We start from the raw sequence: 18,508 nt of genomic DNA, 5'->3' as shown, positions 1-18,508 counted from the left end.
CTTTCAAGACTGTTAGATTTTTGTTAGGAAACGGTATCCAGGGATATAGAGCAAAGATGGGTAAATGGAGTTAAGATACAGATCAGCCATGATCTAATGGAATGGCATAGCAGGCTTGAGGGGCCTACTGAATGGCCTACTCCTGTTCCTAACCATAATGCAACACCGATTGTCATAAAGCAGGCTAACAAGGTGTGTGGTCTTTCTCAGCAGAGGTAAATAGTGTTCAATGCATTGGTGATAATGTCAATCTTACCAGTTTGGTCCATTTGAGAATATCCTCCCTGGAGAAGTTTTCTCTGGGGAATTTGTCTTGGAACTGCTCTTGTACAGTCTCTGGAACCAGAGGTCTGTGCATCAATGAGGCAATAACATCGGCAATGCCTCCAGATCCTGCCAGGACCAGCCATGCAATAGAGTTTTCCATCCCTTGGTGCACTTTCTGTAACACAAATTGAAGCACACTCATCAAAACTTGTGTTTATTGATCTATTAACAGCAATCATAGAATCTTTAACTATTGATCCAAGGCCTCAAAATAAATCATCAGCTACCCAACTCCTTAAGGATACAGGTAAAACATAATAGAACGTGCTGCTGTGTTGTGACACAAACTCAGTCATACAGAAAGTTAATGCTCTTTTGCTTTCTTTCTTAATTTTCTTTCATCAATTCTTCTACTCCAATCCTCTTTTCCTGAAAGCTTTGTCTCCTCACTGGAATACAGTTCCATAGGCAATAGGCGCCCTGCGGTACCTCACCTACTTGCCTACTGTTCCTGCATGAGTCACGACAGTGATCGCCAGCAGGCGATTTGACTGTGGAGGAATCACACCTCAGCCTGATCTTGCTCTCACTCAACATCAACACAGGAGTACTCTTTAAGCTGATGAAAGGAAAGTTTAGGATAGATGTCAGGAAGAACCTGAAAGAGTGATCAACATTTGGAATAGTCTTCCATTGAAATATAGGAACAGGAGTAGGCCATTCAGCCCCTCGAGCTTGTTCCACCATTCAATTAGAACATGGCTGCTCTGTATCTTAACTCCATCTACCCACCTTGGTTCCATAACCCTTAATAACCTTACCTAACAAAAATCTATCAATCTCAATTTTGAAATTGTCAATTGACCGAGCCTCCAGCTTTAAAGAGTTCCAGATTTTCACTACCCTTTGTGTGAAGAAGTGCTCTCTGACATCACCTCCTGAACGGCCTAACTCTAATTTTAAGGTTTATGCCCCCTTGTTCTGGTTTCCCTCCACCACAGGAAATAGTTTCTCTCTAGTTACCCTATCAAATGCTTTAACCATTTTAAATACCACAATTAGATCACCCTTTAATCTTCTATACTCAGGGAATACAAGCCTAGTCTATGCAACCTGTCCTCATAATTTAACCCTTTCAGCCAGGTAGGGTAATAAAGTCTAACACTCTTAATCATTCAAGGGTAAGTTGTGTGTTTGTGTGTCTATGATGGGGAGTGGGGGAGAGGGGAGAAAGAGGGAGAAGGTGGCCCTTTACTCTAGATGGACAAGCTAAAATGGGCCAAATGGCCTCCATCATCTTGAGTCACTGGATAGTGATCAGGAGCAACAAGACTGGGAGATTTTTCCCTCATTAGCACTGGGATGCTGAGGCCGATGGTAGTGCTCTTACAAATGGCCCAGCTGAGTTCGAGCACAAGGACATAAGAAATAGGAGCAGGAGTAGGCCATTTGGCCCCTCGAGCCTGCTCCGCCATTTAATAAGATCACGGCTGATCTGATCACGGACTCAGCTGCACTTCCCTGCCCGTTCCCCATAACCCTTTATTCGCTTATTGCTCAAAAATCTGTCTGTCCCCACCTTAAATATGTTCAATGACCCAGCCTCCACAGCTCCCTGGGGCAGAGAATTCCACAGATTTACAACCCTCTGAGAGAAGAAATTCCTCCTCATCTCAGTTTTAAATGGGCAGCCCCTTATTCTGAGACTATGGCCCCTATTTTCCACTTGCTGGATTTTTGGTGCCCGCACATGTTAACGTACGATTTTTTTTGTGTACGTTTGTGGCAGAAAAAAAATTCGGGACTGTCGCCAAAGAAATATTTGAATTTGGTGCAGCACTCTCTGAAGTTAGTCTGGGGTGGGGAGCTTCAAGTCTGCGCTAAAAACTCTCTGGGCATGCGCAAAAGGCTGAAGTTGCCAGGGCAACCAGAGACGAAAGGTTTGTACCCCACTGCTGCCAAAAGGGCCACAAAGGAGCTCTCTCCCCCCCCCCCCCCCCAAGCTGGATCTGCTCCCACCGTTCCCTCCCTGCTGGACTCTTGGCCACTGCTCCACCTCCTCCCACCCGCTGCTGGACTCGCTGCAATCCCGGGCCGAAAGGACTGCTCCCCACCGGCTCGACCCACTGCAATCTAGGGCCGAATGGCCCTCCCGCTCCCGAACTTCAACTTGCATTAACCTGGGATTGCAGCAGGGGAAGCAGTCCTTTTGGCCCGGAAATCTTCTTCCCTTGCTCCAAAAAGAGTCCCCTTTGGGGAAAAAAAATATATTTTATTATGTTTTCAATTGCCTCACTCCTGTCCACTTGCGCGCTGCGCTGATTCCTTAAGTTAACGCACGTTTTTTTTTTGGGCAGTGTGCGCATGCTGAAAAAAATCATGGATGGCCAAAATCTATTAAGTCCAGAAAAACGGTGCCCGATCTCGTTTTGACTCGAGTCTGCAGCAAAAATTTTTAAACTGGCGCACATGGTCAGCGCCGGAGCCCAAATGTTGGCGAAAGTTGGAAAATGAGTATTTCGCACCAAAAACATTTGGACACCAAAAAACTGCGCACAATCGCAGTGAAAATAGCGGCCCATATCCCCTAGTTTTAGTTTCCCCTATGAGTGGAAATATCCTCTCTCCATCCACCTTGTCGAGCCTCCTCAATATCTTATATGTTTCGATAAGATCGCCTCTCATTCTTCTGAACTCCAATGAGTATAGGCCCCACCTACTAACCTATTTTCATAAGTCAACCCTCTCATCTCCGGAATCAACCTAGTGAACCTTCTCTGAACAGCCTCCAATGCAAGTTCCTATTCCCAGCCTGGGTCACCTTGCAACCACATCTGGCTATCACCTCATACCCATTTGTATCTATTTGTGCTATCAGCTCATCTATTTAGTTATGAATGCTGCATGCATTCAGATAAGGAGCTTTTAAATTCTTTTTTTTACCATTTTTTTCCTGCTTTGACCCTACTTTCTGATTCACCTTTATGTTTATATATTTTGTCCTTTCCTGTCATGCTCTGGTTTTCATTTCCCCCAGAGCTACCCTGCCTTCTCCTTATTCTTTGACTTTTTAAATTTTCTCTCACCTGAATCCTCCCCCCCTATTAATTAGTTTAAAGCCCCCTCTACAGCCTCAGTTATTTGATTCGCCAGGACCCTAGACTCAGCACGGTCTAAGTGGAGCCCATCCGAACGGAACAGTTCCCTCTTACCCCAGTACTGATGCCAGTGTCCCACAAACCAAAAACCATTTCTCCCACACCAGTCTTTGAGCCACGTGTTTAACTTTCTGATCCTATTTACTCTATGCAAATTTGCTCGTGGCTTAGGTAGTAATCCGGAGATTATTACCTTTGTGGTTCAGCTTTTTAATTTGGCTCCGAGCTGCTCATAATCACACACAAACCTGGTATTGTCCTGATCTGTGTGATTCAGCTGGAATAAAAACAGAAAATACTGGATATATGTAACAGGTCTCTCAACATCTGACAAGACAGGTTCATATTTCAGGACGGGGATCGCTCACCAGATTTGGAAAATGGAAGAAAAAGTTAATGCATGCTGACTCTCATTTAGATACAGAGCAATTCTCAGGTGGTATATGATAAGGAATCAATGCCCTCCTGGACATCTGGGAAAATAAAGGAAGCCAACTAAGGGGGGTCGGGGGGGGGATATTTGCCTGATTTTAGGCGCTAAGAGCCTCCGAGGTGGACGGTATGTGGTCATGTGCTGGAATGCTGGTATAGCCCAGGTTTAGCGCAAGACGCCATCATGGAAAAGGAATTGAAGCCAGCAATAGGAACGGCCACCCAGAGGCTTGTTAAACATTTAAATTGCCTGCTAGTGCTCATTAAAGAGGCTGCGTGCAATTTTAGGAGCTAGCACTTCAACTAACGCCCTCTCCTAACAGCGACCAGGTGTTTGGGAGCAAACCAGGCCTTGCTATCGTTTTAAAATGCTACTTAAAGGGATACTCATCATTTCATGTTAATTCCCCTGGAGCTGTGAGGTGCAATCTGGAACATATCAGGAGACTTTCTGGAATACTTTGTTGAAACTTCACTAACACTCGAGTTACTCCACCTTATAGGAGTCACCAGAAGAATGGGAGTGCTTGGTCAGGGGCAACTTGCTAGGGGTCCCCTTGGTTTGGACAAGGAATGGGAGGAGGACACGAGGCCAGGCAGGGCAACACCAGCTGCTGCAGCAGAGAGTGACAGGAGGCCGAGGTGGCGTCCTTTCCCCCCTCCCCCTCTGCGGTGGACCTCCCCCCAGTGTTACCTCCGAGAACCTGTGCGCCCTTTCCCTTGATCCCTGAGCCATCCTGAAACGTACTGCTGTGTGCCAGCCAGAGCACTCCACACCTTCAGTGGAAGTGAGTGCGTGGAGCCCACATATACTGCTTCCCAAAAACTGCGTCTAATCAGCACTCGAGTGCTAAACCTGAAAGTTTCTAGTTTAGCACCTCCAGGCAAGTTCAAATTATGATAATCAGCTATTAGGACCCAAATTGTGTGCTAAATCCAGACTTTCAAACTGGCTATTCTTATTAGCACTGCTCTCATTGCAGCATGGTGGCGTACCATTCTAGGGAGCAGCACGTGCTGGAGCAGGAAAGCAAAGGCAGTGAAGAGCGATGTCACCAAGATCCAGGTCAGTGATTGGAGTGTGGGCAAGTACAGCAGGACCGGCGAGGTCAGGGCGAAGGAGCGGCAAGAGATTGTAGAGGGATGTGATCGGGGCCCAGGAGAGGCGCGTGTTCGGGGCCCAGAAGAGGCAAGGGCCCAGGGGCAACACGGGCCAGTCCACACTGCGATATTTGTGCGCACTAGGTCCGTGCAGCAGAGCTAGTCTCCAGTCGTCTTGGTTAATCCTTGCCACTAGACCAAGACCGAGTTCTGTCAAACCCGTGTGGTGGATGGTGTGCAACGGCCACCACATTAAAAAAATCCATGTACAGGCATCTTCCACCCTTCGAGATTTAGTTCAGGACCTGGAATTTTAGGTCCTTCACTGAAACACCTGTGAACTTTTTGACATGGAAGCAAGTCATCCTCGATTTGAGGGACTGTCTATGATGATGGGCTCTCATTTAGTGCCTGTTTTCATCCTCTGGCCAAAGTAACCCCCTCTATCTCTTACATCTGTTCCTTAGCACTGATGTCAGCTGAGAGACACTTAGACATCCACCTGATTCAATATGTCAGTCTCCTTGACGGGTGGGGGGGGAGGTGTGGGTTGGGTAGAGATAATGCTGGTTTTGAACATTTCTTCTAACGGGCTTAGTTTTTTAAAATCCGTACATGGGATAAAGCAGAAATTCCTTTGCTTTGAAGCATTGCCTTTTTCAATACGATTATCTTTTAATATGTTAGCTTTTTTCCAGGTTGAGAATTTTACCCGGCACAATATGGTTGGTGGGGATCATGTGGGTTCTACAAAGCAACTTTCCTGAGATTATTCCTCCATTGGACAAGAGGCCGATCCCAATGTATGTAGAAGATGAAAAAGTCACAAAGACCGGTAACATGGCAGTGAAATTGAATAACATTATCAACTCATGGCATGTAAAATTATGTCACACCCAAATTGGTGGTTTGAATTGATTGGTGTGCTCTTCAAAAGAATTGAATGAAAGCCGTTCTTTGTGACATTCCCTCAGTAAAAGAGTTGGAATGCTTGTGTGTTACACAACCAGTATTCTGAATACTAGCCCGTCAAACAAGGTGGTTGTTACCTGCAACAGTTCTGGATGGCCATGTATAAGAACACAGAGCACCGGAATTTCAATACTGCCTGTTCCTGCAAAAGACAAAAGCAGACTTTAAAGCATACTGTGCGAGTCTCAATGCTGTGTTTTCACGGAGAGGGAGGACATTTATAATAGACTAACCACATATCTTCAAAAGGATAAATGGCACAATAACTTTTAGGTAACAATAACTGCACCCTTCCATCCAATGCTTGGGAAAAAGTCTCCACCTTTGTTGGTTTTACATCTGGGTTGACACAGCTTTGGAGGTTGCGTAACAATTCAAAAATCTGCTCTTGTTTCTTTTATATTGCAATTTGTATGTGTATTACAAACTGGATAAGAATTCTGGACCCAAATTTCCCTAACCTCTTTTTCTGACACACTCACTTGATCTGCGCCACTTTTGCCTGCCTCCAAGCGCGACGAAAAAAGACCTCCATAATTTGGTCGCTCCCCAGCCTCTCCTCCGTTGTGGCACAGTGTGGCCCAATGGATTGGGGGCAGAGCCAAGTCCCGGCACTGAAAAAAGTGCCGAGACCTCTGCACATGCGTACTAGAGTCTGCGCGCATGTGCAGTAGCTCCTGGCAGGCTGTTTCTGCAAACGCGCGCTGTAGGCTGTGTGGGAGGGGCTGAAGCATGCCATCCCTAGCCCTGGCTGAATGGGCTCCCTCATCGGTGGCCCGCTGCGTTCCCTAAGGTAGAATTTCTATTTTTTATTTGTTATTTACTGATTGTTTTTGGTGCTTTAGGTGCAGGGTTCCCTCTATTTTTTTATTTGTTGTTTGTTGAGTGCTTATTACTTTGGTCTTGGTGCTTTAGGGACAGGGTTGCTTCTATTTTATTTGTTAATTAATTGCTTATTATTTTTTGTGCCTTGTTTGATGCTTGGTGGTGCTTTAAATGCAGTTACATGCGCCAATTCCTTAACTGTAAGTAAGGCCTTTCTGTACGGACAAAAGTGGACACATACGCTGCCCTAAGTTAGTTTAGTACAACTTTTTTCTGGCCAAATTGGCATAAATGGTGTAAGTGGCTGGGAACGCCCCCTATTGGAAAAAAAACTGACCTAATAAAAAACCTAACTAACTCACTTACACTGGTGCAAATTAAATGGCCATATTTGCAACTAAAAAGATACACCAGAAAAATCAAGTTATACCAAAAAAAACGGTGCAACTCATGGGAAAGTTTGGCCCCATGGTCACAGAACACTCAGACTAACGTCTCCCCTCTGCCTGCTGTATGAAAGGAGCTTTGACTTGTTTTGACTGAGCTTCTAGTTGATGTAGGTCCACACAACCACCCATCATTTGCCCTGATCTGCCATTAAATTGACAGAGAAGGAAATGGAAATACCATTTTACTCGGAGTTGAACTTGATGTGGGAATACTTTCCAGACACCAGTGGCTATGTTTCAACTCTCCGTCCGGGCAGTAAATCTGGCATTATGAAATGGCTGTCCATTATAGAAACAGCACAATTTTCACTTCTATTGAAATCAAAGCAAATGAAAGTAAGATAAAGAAGGACTTGCATTTATATGGTGCCTTTCATGACCTCAGGACATCCCAAAGCTCTTTACAGCCAATGCAGTACTTTTGAAGTGTAGTCACTGTTGTAATGTAAGGGAATGCAGCAACCAATTTATACACAGCAAGGTCCCACCAACAGCAATGTGATAATGACCAGATAAGCTGTTATAGTGATGTTGGTTAAGGGATAAATATTGATCAGTGCACAAGGGAGAACTCTTCTGCAATTCTTTGAAATAATGCCACAGGATCTTTTACATCCACCTGAAAGGGCAGACGGAGCCTCGGTTTAATATCTCATCTGAAAGACGGAACCTGTGACAGTGCAGCACCCCCTCAGTACTGCACTGGGGTGTCAGTCCAGATTATGTGCTCAAGTCTCTGGAGCTGGACTTGAACCCACGACCTTCTGACTCAGGCAAGAATGCTACCACTGAGCCACGGCTGACACTTTGACTGATGAATAAGAATCGGGGCGTTTCTATAATGTACTGCAGATCTGTAACACCAGTGTTATGCCGGACAGAAAGTTGGATCTCTACCGCCTGCGTGCAAAAGTGAGAAAAATATTCCATTCCACAGAATATGACATCCCTCCCCTTGGTGAGTGAAAATACATACCGAAATAAGATTGCAGACAGCTAATTTGAGTCTGTCAGATAAATGAGGGTGTGCTTTATCCCTGTATTCTCGTGATTCGGTGCTGCTGACTTGTTGATACAAATGCACCATACATTTTTCTTCAAGATTAAACAAAAAAAATTTAACACTGGAGTTTGAGCAGTCCTCACTACCCTTTAGTTTGCCCAACTGATCAGTGAACTTTAAAGTACTCGTATACATTGTACACCAGCAAGGCAAAATAAAGATCACTACTGATGCATCAGTGATGCATTTTGATAGTTAGAAGGAATGAGGAGAGGATATATAAAGTAAAAGGTACAATCCTGAATGAAGTGCATGAACAGAGAGACCTGGGGGTATCTGCGCACAAATGAGTAAAGATGGCAGGGCAGGTTGAGAAAGCAGTTAAAAAGGCTTACAGGATCCTGGGCTTCATAAATAGAGGTATAGAATACAAAAGTGTGGAAATTATATGATGAACCTGTATAAGACATTGATTCGGCCCCAACTGGAGTACTGTGTCCAATTCTGGGCACCACACTTTAGGAAGGATGTGAAGGCCTTAGAGACGGTGCAGAAAAGATTTGCGAGAATGATTCCAGGAATGAGGGACTTCAGTTGATAGACTGGAGAAGCTGGGGTTGTTCTCCTTGGAGCAGAGAAGATGGAGAGGAGATTTGATAGAGGTGTTCAAAATCATGAGGGGTCTGGACAGAATAGATGGAGAGAAACTGTTCCCATTGGCAGAAGGGTCGAGAACCAGAGGACACAGGTTTAAGGTGATTGGCAACAGAACCAAAGGCGACGTGTAAGAAAAAACTTGTTTATGCAGCGAGTAGTTCAGATCTGAAATGGTGGTGGAGACAGACTCAATTTTATCTTTCAAAAGGAATTTGGATAAGTATCTGAAGGAGAAATAATTGCAGGGCTACGGGGAAAGGGCAGGGGAGTGAGACTAGCCGAGTGTTGGCATGGGCTCCATGAGCCAAATGGCCTTTTTCCGTGCTGTAACCATTGTATGATTTTATGATACTGCCTCATGTTTTATCACTCAACTGTTTTGAGCAAACTGAAAATGGATTCCTGTAACAAGGAGAGAGCAGAATTTGCACTTAGCAAACTGTCCTCTACTCACACACACCATCTCATGACAGATTCTAGTCGCCACCTTGAGGCGTGTGAAGGCTTCTGCTCACTACTCCAGTGTAGCGTTGGAGATTCTCATTATCGCGTTTACCTGCATAGCCTGTCCGCTGTTGAGAAATATGCTTCAGTAGTTTCAGCCAAAGCTCAGTGGTGCCATTGGGGGTCTCGTCATCCACCAGTATGAAATGGGAATGGTTGTTGTCCAAGGAGTAAAGAGGACCATGTGCTGTCTCATCAACCCGGTACATTGCTGGACTGTGCTTCTAATTAAAGGTTTGCAAAAATTAATATAAAGTCAGATAGTCAAAGTTAACAGTAAAAAAACCCAAAACATTACTTGTTGCAGATAAATTGGCTTTCAGCTGTGGCTCAATGGGTAGCACTCTTGCCTCCAAGTCAGAAGGTTGTGGGTTCAAGCCTAACTCCAGAGACTTGAGCACAAAATCTCACCTGACACCTCAGTGCAGTGCTGAGGGAGTGCTGCACAGTCAGAGGTGCCATCTTTCAGATATAACGTTAAACTGAGGTCCCTCTTAGGTGGACGTAAAAGATTCCACGACACTATTTAGAAGAAATGCTCTCTCACTGGTATCCTGGCCAATGTTTACGCCTCTACTAACATCACTAAAACAGATCATTTTGGTCCTTTTCTCATTGCTGTTTCTTGGGCTTTGCTGTGTGCAGATTAGCCTGCTGTGTTTCCTATATTATAACATTGGGGGCGTGGAGGGGGAAAAGAGAGTTTAAAAATAATGGGGGGGGGGAAGGCAACATTACAGAATGCCCTGCAAGCCCCAGGTCTAGCTGCCTTTTGATAGGGGCCTTGTAAATAAATCCAATTCCTTTTCCAGGCCCTAGGCCTGGACCACCTGGTGTGCTCTACTTTGGCCAGCCAACAGGTCAGAATGTTTTCACTCGCCCAGCAGGCAGGTCACCTGGTGGGTTTCAGGCTGGGTCTGAGTAAACTCCCAGCCTGGGATTCACTTCCCCGAGCCACTCCCGCTCTGGTGACCTGTTTGGGGCAGGCAGAGATTCTGCCCCCAAACAAGACCCAGCGAAAAGCGGCAATGCCGTGGCACGTGCGGTACCCAACCTATTTCCTGGGCCTTCTGCCGCACCCCTCCCTGAGTTGTGGTGGAAAATCCATGAAAATGCGTGCCCATTGTACATATCTTTCACGTAAGGACACACCAGCCCTTAAAGCTGGAGAGGTGTGAACAGAGGCAGGTCGTTGTAAATCATTTGAATAATTAACCTGAACATTGGCTAAGGCTTCACGGTCAGAAATAATTCCCCATGGCGATATTCCCATTGCAAAGACTTTGATTTTGGAGGAAGTACTGGCCAAGGCGTGATCCCGGACTGCTTCTCCTATGAGTTTGGTGATTCCAGCCCGCAGACCACTTGTAATGATCCAGGCTCCTGCACAGAAATTGGGGGAGGGGGGAAAAAATGATATTTTAATTTCAAGCTAGTAAAATTTATAAAAAAGAAATCTGCTTTTTTCTGCTTTTTAATCCCCACTTTTGAGATCATTGACCATGAGGTTCCCATCAAACAAGAGAATTATAGAATCTTACAGCATCTTATAGGACACTCAGCCTGTGACAGCTCTTGGAAAGAGTTGTCCAATTTAATCCCACAACCCAGCTTTTCCCCCATAACCCTCCATGTCCAATTGCCTTTTGAAAGTTATTATGGAATCTGATCCCCTGCACTTTCAGGGAGTGCCTTCCAGACCTCAACAACTCCCTGTGTGAAGAAATTTCTTCTCATTTCCCCTCTAGTCCTTTTGCTTATTATTTTAAATCTATGAACTCTGGTTACCGACCCATTTGCCAGAGGAAATTGTTTCTCCCTACTTGCTCCCATAATTTGAATACCTCTATTAAGTCTCTCCCAATCTTCCCTCTAAGCTGCGTAGCTGCGTGGCCATGCAGCTATTTGCCTGTCCCGCACAGCCCTGCTTCTCCACGGATAACCCGAAGCTGTGAATGGGCCCTCACAACCAAAAGTAAAATTAGGGGAACATTGCTCTCTCTTCAACAATCCCAGCTTCTCCAATCTCTCCACATAACTGAATTCCCTCATCCCTGGTACCATCCTGGTAAACCTCCTCTGTACCCTTTCCAGGGTCTCGATATCCTTCCTAAAGTGTGGTGCCCAGAATTGTACACAATACTCCAGCTGAGGCCTAACCAGAGATTTGCAAAGATTTAGTGGACTTCCTTGTTTTTGTATTCAATGTCCCTATTTAAAAAAGCTAAATAATCCATACGCCTTCGGAACCACGTTATTAACTTGCCCTACCACCAAAGATTTGCGAATATGCACGCGCACCCCCCCAGGTCACTCTGTTCTTGCACCCCCCCAGTCAAATTAGCACCATATAGATTATACTGCCTCCCTATGTTGTTTCTCCCAAATTGCATCACTTCACACTTATCCACATTAAGTTGCATCTGTCATGTGCCTGCTCAGTTCACCAGTCCATCTGTCTATGTCCTTCTGAAGTCTGCTACTTTCTTGCTCACTATTTACTATAAGAACATAAGAAATAGGAACAGGAGTAGGCCATAGGGCCCCTCAAGCGTGCTCCGCCATTCAATAAGATCATGGCTGATCTAATCATGGACTCAGCTCCACTTCTCTGCCCGCTCCCCATAACCCCTTATCCCCTTATCGATTAAGAAACCGTCCATTTCTGTCTTAAATTTATTCAATATCCCAGCTTCCACAGCTCTCTGAGGCAGCGAATTCCACAGATTCACAACCCTCAGAGAAGAAATTTCTCCTCATCTCTGTTTTAAATGGGCGGCCCCTTATTCTAAGATCGTTCCCTCTAGTTCTAGTCTCCCCCATCAGTGGAAACATAAGAATTAGGAACAGGAGTAGGCCATCTAGCCCCTCGAGCCTGCTCCGCCATTCAAAAAGATCAAGGCTGATCTGGCCGTGGACTCAGCTCCACTTACCTGCCCACTCCCCATAACCCTTAACATCCTCTTTGCATTCACCCTCATATTCTTATACATCTTGATAAGATCACAACACATTTTTCTGAATTCCAATGAGTAGAGGTCCAACCTACTCAACCTTTCCTCATAAGTCAACCCCCTCATCCCCGGAATCAACCTAGTGAACCTTCTCTGAACTGCCTCCAAAGCAAGTATATCCTATCGTAAATATGGAAACCAAAACTGCACACAGTATTCCAGGTATGGCCCCATCAATACCTTATATAGCTGTAGCAAGACTTCCCTGCTTTTATACTCCATCCTCTTTACAATAAAGGCCAAGAGTCCATTGGCCTTCCTGATCACTTGATGTACCTGCATACTATCCTTTTGTGTTTCATGCACAAGTACTCCAGGTCCCGCTGTACTGCAGCACTTTGCAATCTTTCTCCATTTAAATAATAACTTGCTCTTTGATTTTTTTTCCTGCTAAATTACTATGTTGCCAAATTTTTCACGGCCGCAAACGTCGAAATTATACTCTATAAATCCAAGTCCCGGTCATTTATATAGAACAAGAAAAGCAATGATCCTAATGCCAACTCATGGGGAACCCACTGCACACTTCTCTCCAATCAGAAAAACATTCATTCACCACTACTCTCGGCCTCCTATCCCTTCATCAATTTCATAGTCAAGTTACCACCGTCCCTTTAATACCATGTGTTTCTATTATCTGAATAACTCTGTTAAGTGGTACTTTATCAAATACCTTTTGAAAGTCCACATATACAACCCCTACTGTATTACCTTCATCAACCCTCATCTTCACTTCATCAAAGGTTAGTCAGACACGATTTGCCTTTAATCAAATCCGTGCTGACTGTCCTTTATTGTCCAATGCTTCTCCAAGTGAGAATTAATTTTGCCCTTAGCAATGTTCTCGAATACTCTTAGCCTATAGTTACCAGGTTTATCCCTCTCTTTTTTGAACAGGGGTATAACATTTGCAATCCTCCAGTCCTCTGGCACCAATCCCATAGCCAAGGAGGATAGAAAGATTGTGGTCAGAGCTTCTAGTAACTTCACCCTAGCTTCCTTCAATAACCTAGGATGCATCCCATCTGGACCGGGTGATTTGCTAACTTTGAGTGATGCCAAGCTATTTAGCGCCTCCTTTCTATTTTTATCCTATTCTGTGGCTTAGAAATTGGCCCACTTACCGCAACACGTTTTCATTGCGATCCGGTCTAAAAATGGCGGCCGCCACGCTAGCGCCTTTCATTGGAAATGTAAATGAAGAGTGGGTGACGTGCACACTGACTTAACGCCACCTCAGTAAACTTGGACCATAGCGCTGAGTTCACCACGGTGTCCTAAGCTCAGACATCTGCCGCAGGGACATCCCTTAAAGTGGAGGCTGTTTGCGCCATGGGCCGTCATATTTCTGTCGGCCGACTCTCCTGCAGCCCGTTATGGGTGCCGGGCTGTTGGCCCAGTGGCGGCTGCCAAAGGGATTGTAGAGTGCGCTGCGGCCCTCCCCTTTAATTGAAGGGACGGGCGTTCTGCCATGTCAGTGCTATGTGGAGCATCCGTGCAGAGTTGTCGTTACCGGCGGGGCGCTGAACTCAGTGCCACTATCACCCCGGGAACGCCCCTGTACGGACGCGGAGTGGATCCGATAGCATTCAGTCTCCTTTGAGGGGCAGAATTCTGCGCTGCGGCGTAAGTTCCGGGCCGGGCGATAAATGTCCTGGCCTCGGAACGTTACCATCTCCAAACGAGCAATTTCGTCACCTTACTGTTTTCCCGTCAATCTTTTTTCCAGGCCACCTGTGCTAGATCACTTCACAAATCACTGAAATTAGAACATAAAAACATAAGAAATAGGAGCAGGAGAAGGCCATTTGGCCCCTCGAGCCTGCTCCGCCATTCAATAAGATCATGGCTGATCTTCTACCTCAACTCCACTTTCCTGCACTATCCCCATATCCTTTGATTCTCTTAATATCCAAAAATCTATCAATCTCTGTCTTGAATATACTCAAAGACTGAGCGTCCACAGCCCTTGGGTGGAGACTTTCAAAGATTCACCACCCTCTGAGTGAAGAAATTTCTCCCCTTTTCAGTCCTAAATGGCCAGCCCCTGATTCTGAGACTGTGACCCTGGTTCTAGACTCCTCAGTCAGAGGAAACATCTTCCTTGCATATAACCTGTCAAGCCCTGAGAGAATTTTGTATGTTTCAATGAGATCACCTCTCAATCTTCTAAACTCTAGAGAATATAGGCCTGGTCTACTCAATCTTGCCTCATAGGACAATCCCCCCATCCCAGGAATCAGACTGGTGAACCTTTGTTGCACTCCTATGGCAAGTATATCCTTCCTTAGGTAAGGAGATCAAAACTTTATACAATACACTTGGGCCCTATATAATTGCAGTAAGACGTCTTTACTCTTATACTCAAATCCTCTTGTAATAAAGGCCAACATACCATTTGCTTTCTTAATTGCTTGTTGTACCTGCATGTTAACTTTCAGTGATTTGTCCCTCTGAACACCAATATTTCCCAATTTCTCACCATTTAAAAAAATATCTTGCTTTTCTATTTTTTGTTCATATTTCTCCACATTATATTCCATTTGCCATGTTCTTGCCCAGTCACCTAGCCTCTCTCTATTCCCTTGAAATCTCTTTGCATCCTGCTCACAACTTACATCATCATCAAACTTGGATATATTACATTTAGTCCCCTCATCCAAATCGTTGATATAGATTGTGAATAGCTGAGGCCCATGCACTGATCCTTGCGGCAACCCACTAGTTATAGCCTGCCAACTCGAAAATGAGTTTTCTGTCCATTAACCAATCCTCAATCCATGCTAGTATATTACCCCCAATCCCTTGAGCCCTAATTTTGTTTAATAACCTCTTGTGTGGCACCTTATCGAATGCCTTCTGAAAATCCAAATACATCACATCCACTGGTTCCCCCTTCTGTTAGATACAACCTCAAAAAACAGATTTGTCAACCATGATTTCCCTTTCATAAATCCGTGTTGACTCTGCCCAATCCTGTTATTATTTTCTAAGTGCCCTGTTACCACATCTTTGATAATAGATTCTAGCATTTTTCCACTACTGATGTCAGGATTATCTGTGTTCCAGTTGGGTATTTTCACCTTTTGATTTTCTTTGTCCCTTTCCATAACTACTTTGGGCTGGATTTTCGATTTTGCCGTTTTTGCGGCGAAAGCAGTGACGGGGTGGCAAAGTTACCGGCCGGGAATAGATTGCGCTCTCGTGAGAAATTTTCACCATCTCGGCCCTGGGCCAGGGGCACAGTGCAAAGGGAGGTGTTGTACAACCTTCGCGGCGTAAAAATGTGAACCTCGCCAAATAAAGTGCCTTGGGGGAAGGAAAAAAAAAACGAAAAAAAAAAATACACAAAAACATTCCCAAAACATTGCCCACGCCATCACAATACAAATCGCAAAAAGCAAATAAGAGAATAAATACTTGCATTACCGTTTCTGCACTTTACCTTCCTCACCGCCGCCAGCATTGCTGGACTGCTCTGGTTTACCTGGCGGTCATCGCAGGGCGCTACGGGGCGTACGGGTCGGGTGCGAGTCACCGGTATCGTTGCACACCCGGCACAGCTCTTCCCGGCGGTGCTGCTCAGTGCTGCCGTAAAACCCGACCTGAAGCTCCCAACAGGAAGCAGGAGACCTCACTGCCCCATTTCACGCACCTCCGAGCCGAGACCCGGAGCGCAAAGGTCATGAAAATCCAGCCCTTTAAACCCAATTATATTATGATCACTGTTACCCAGTTGTTCTCCCACTGAAACACACTCCACTTGCCACAGATCCAGCACTGCTTCATTCCCCATTAGGCGAGAAACATACTGATTAAGAAAGTTCTATTGCAGACATTTTAGTAATGTGGGAGTAAATTTACCTGTGCTTTGAGCGGCCTTCACCAGACCTTTCCGGATAGTGTCCCGAAGCCACGATTTCATCAGGAAATTTTCTTCTCCTCCGACAATCGATACAACCAGGTTTGGAGCTGGCACATTCCATACTTCAGTCAGCAACTCAAATATAGCAGCCGGGGGTGTGTTATAGGACACTTGTACAAACTGTATTAAAATCCCAAACATTAAAAGAACAGAAGCGACAAAAGCAAATTGAAAACAAATCAACGACAACAACTTGCATTTATATAGCGCCTTTAATGGGTTTGGCCGGGCCACCCAAAGGCAGCCAGTACCCCCTCTTGGGTACTGGGCTGCTGGCCCAGCCGAAACCCTCCCTGGTGGCCCAGTGTTTGCCAATAAAGTGGCTGCAGAGTTCGCAGCGGCCCACCCCTTTAACTGAAGGGGAGGGATGTTGTGACGCGTCAGCGCGACGCAGAATGTACGCGTTGCACGGACGTCATCAGCGTGGCGCTGATGACTTGGAGCAACAGTCATTCCGACCCACCCACACTTCTGCTCCGCTAACGACCTCACATCCGCCCCGCTGCAAAAAATAAATAAAGTCCTGAATTTCACCGGATTATCCGCCCCAGGCATTAGGGAGGACAGAGCACTCACAAAATGGTAAGTGCGTCCTGTTTGGGGCAGAGGGCAATTTCGGCACTTAAATCTCATCAGTTTGTCAAATATTTTCCTTATACATACACAAAATTAATCAAAGACTATAGGTGTGAGACCAACGGCGCAATTCTCCTGGGCCAGTTAAAGTCAGGACTGCCCATCATTCAGATCCTAGTTCCTACTGAGACAGATAAACCTTAGTAGAGTGATTTTGCCAGTTAGTAGCTGACTGACCACACAGAACAGGCAGTGAAACATTCATTAACTTTACTCATCTCACTCGGTCTTTTTCCAACAAAGCTCAAGGGACCGGGTGACAAAAAGTCATGTGACATCTTTTAGCACCCTTTCTTGTCTGAAATAGGTCACTGAAAATAGCTTATGCATTGTGACATCATGTGATATAATGCGTTTCAACCAATGGTGTTCAGGTATGAATGCTTAGCGCACTCAGATTACAACTCTTTGTGCACTCTTTCAGGCAGGCATTAAACCGTTTACTTTAAATTACAAACTTATAGCTGATAGGAGCAGTCGGATATGGTTTTAAAAGATCTGGATTTTTCTTAGAATAAAACAGAAGATTCATACCTTGCCACGTTTCTGGCCAAATCCGGAAAACTCAATTTCTCCAAAATTGTAGGTGGAATCCTTTCTTATGAGCTCGTCAACATTGTGGCCATTGTATTTGTTCGCTCTTGTTGTCAGTTCGTGTCCTGCGCCCTCTGTTTGTTCCACTCTAGAGTGTAGACATTACAATACATCCTCAAAACTTCCTCAAGTCTAACCTTTGTACCTGGGTCAGCTTACTTCATTGTGTCATTTACGTTAAATAGGAAATATCGCTATCATGCGACAAAGCTGAGATTACACACTATAGAGAGCTATTATGTCTGTAATGTACCTATGAATGACTCCATGAGGCAATGTGTCATACTCAAACTCATGCTTCAGATCCATACTGGAGGGTGGGTATTACTACAACCCTGTAGACCGTGAGCTTGGTGGTAGATTTGAGGGCCTGGTCTTCAGCCGAAGGCTGCACTGACGCACTGGAGGCGATGTTGAATCTCCACATCAATGTCTGCCTTTGTTGATAAGAGGCTCCAGAGATATGGGAAATGGTCCACGTTGTCGAGGGCCGTGCCGTGAATCTTGGTGGTTGGAGGGTAGTGCTGTGCAGGGGTGACAGGCTGGTGGAGGACCTTTGCCTTACGGATGTTAAGCGTAATGCCCATGCTTTCATATGCCTCAGTGAATATATTGACTATATCCTGAAGTTCAGCCTCAGAATGTGCACAGACGCAGGCATCGTCCGCATACTGCAGCTCAACGACAGAGGTTGGGGTGTTCTTGGACCTGGCCTAGAGGCGGCATAGGTTAAACAGCTTCCCAAGAACTCATGCGCAGGCACCTTCCACTTTATCAGAATGAAGTTCGGGACCTGGAACGTCAGGACCCTCATGGACAATACCAACAGCAACAGGCCGGAACGCCGCACCGCCATAGTTGCCCGGGAACTCAGACGTTTTGACATTGACATCACCGCCCTAAGCGAGACCCAGCGGGCAGGGGAAGGCCAGTTGAAGGAACGTGATGGAGGTTACACCTTCTTCTGGAAA

The 18,508-nt window shown here is 45.4% G+C and overlaps 1 protein-coding gene across 1 annotated transcript in view; it reads right to left on the bottom strand.

Annotated features, from left to right (window-relative positions):
• trpm5 (transient receptor potential cation channel, subfamily M, member 5) overlaps positions 1-18,508 on the bottom strand; it is a 127,936-nt gene that overhangs the window by 71,188 nt on the left and 38,240 nt on the right. Inside the window, exons 3-8 of the mRNA XM_070898734.1 lie at positions 17,478-17,625; positions 16,247-16,427; positions 10,585-10,751; positions 9,421-9,592; positions 6,008-6,072; positions 257-442 (exon numbers count right to left, since the gene is read on the bottom strand). Of these exons, the coding sequence (XP_070754835.1) occupies positions 257-442; positions 6,008-6,072; positions 9,421-9,592; positions 10,585-10,751; positions 16,247-16,427; positions 17,478-17,625 (919 nt within the window). The remainder of the gene's footprint in view (positions 1-256; positions 443-6,007; positions 6,073-9,420; positions 9,593-10,584; positions 10,752-16,246; positions 16,428-17,477; positions 17,626-18,508) is intronic.

This window comes from Pristiophorus japonicus, chromosome 14 (assembly GCF_044704955.1).
Source record: "Pristiophorus japonicus isolate sPriJap1 chromosome 14, sPriJap1.hap1, whole genome shotgun sequence".
NCBI lineage: Eukaryota > Metazoa > Chordata > Chondrichthyes > Pristiophoridae > Pristiophorus > Pristiophorus japonicus.
Note: the sequence above shows the minus strand (reverse complement) of the source record. Positions and strands in the feature narration are given on the sequence as shown.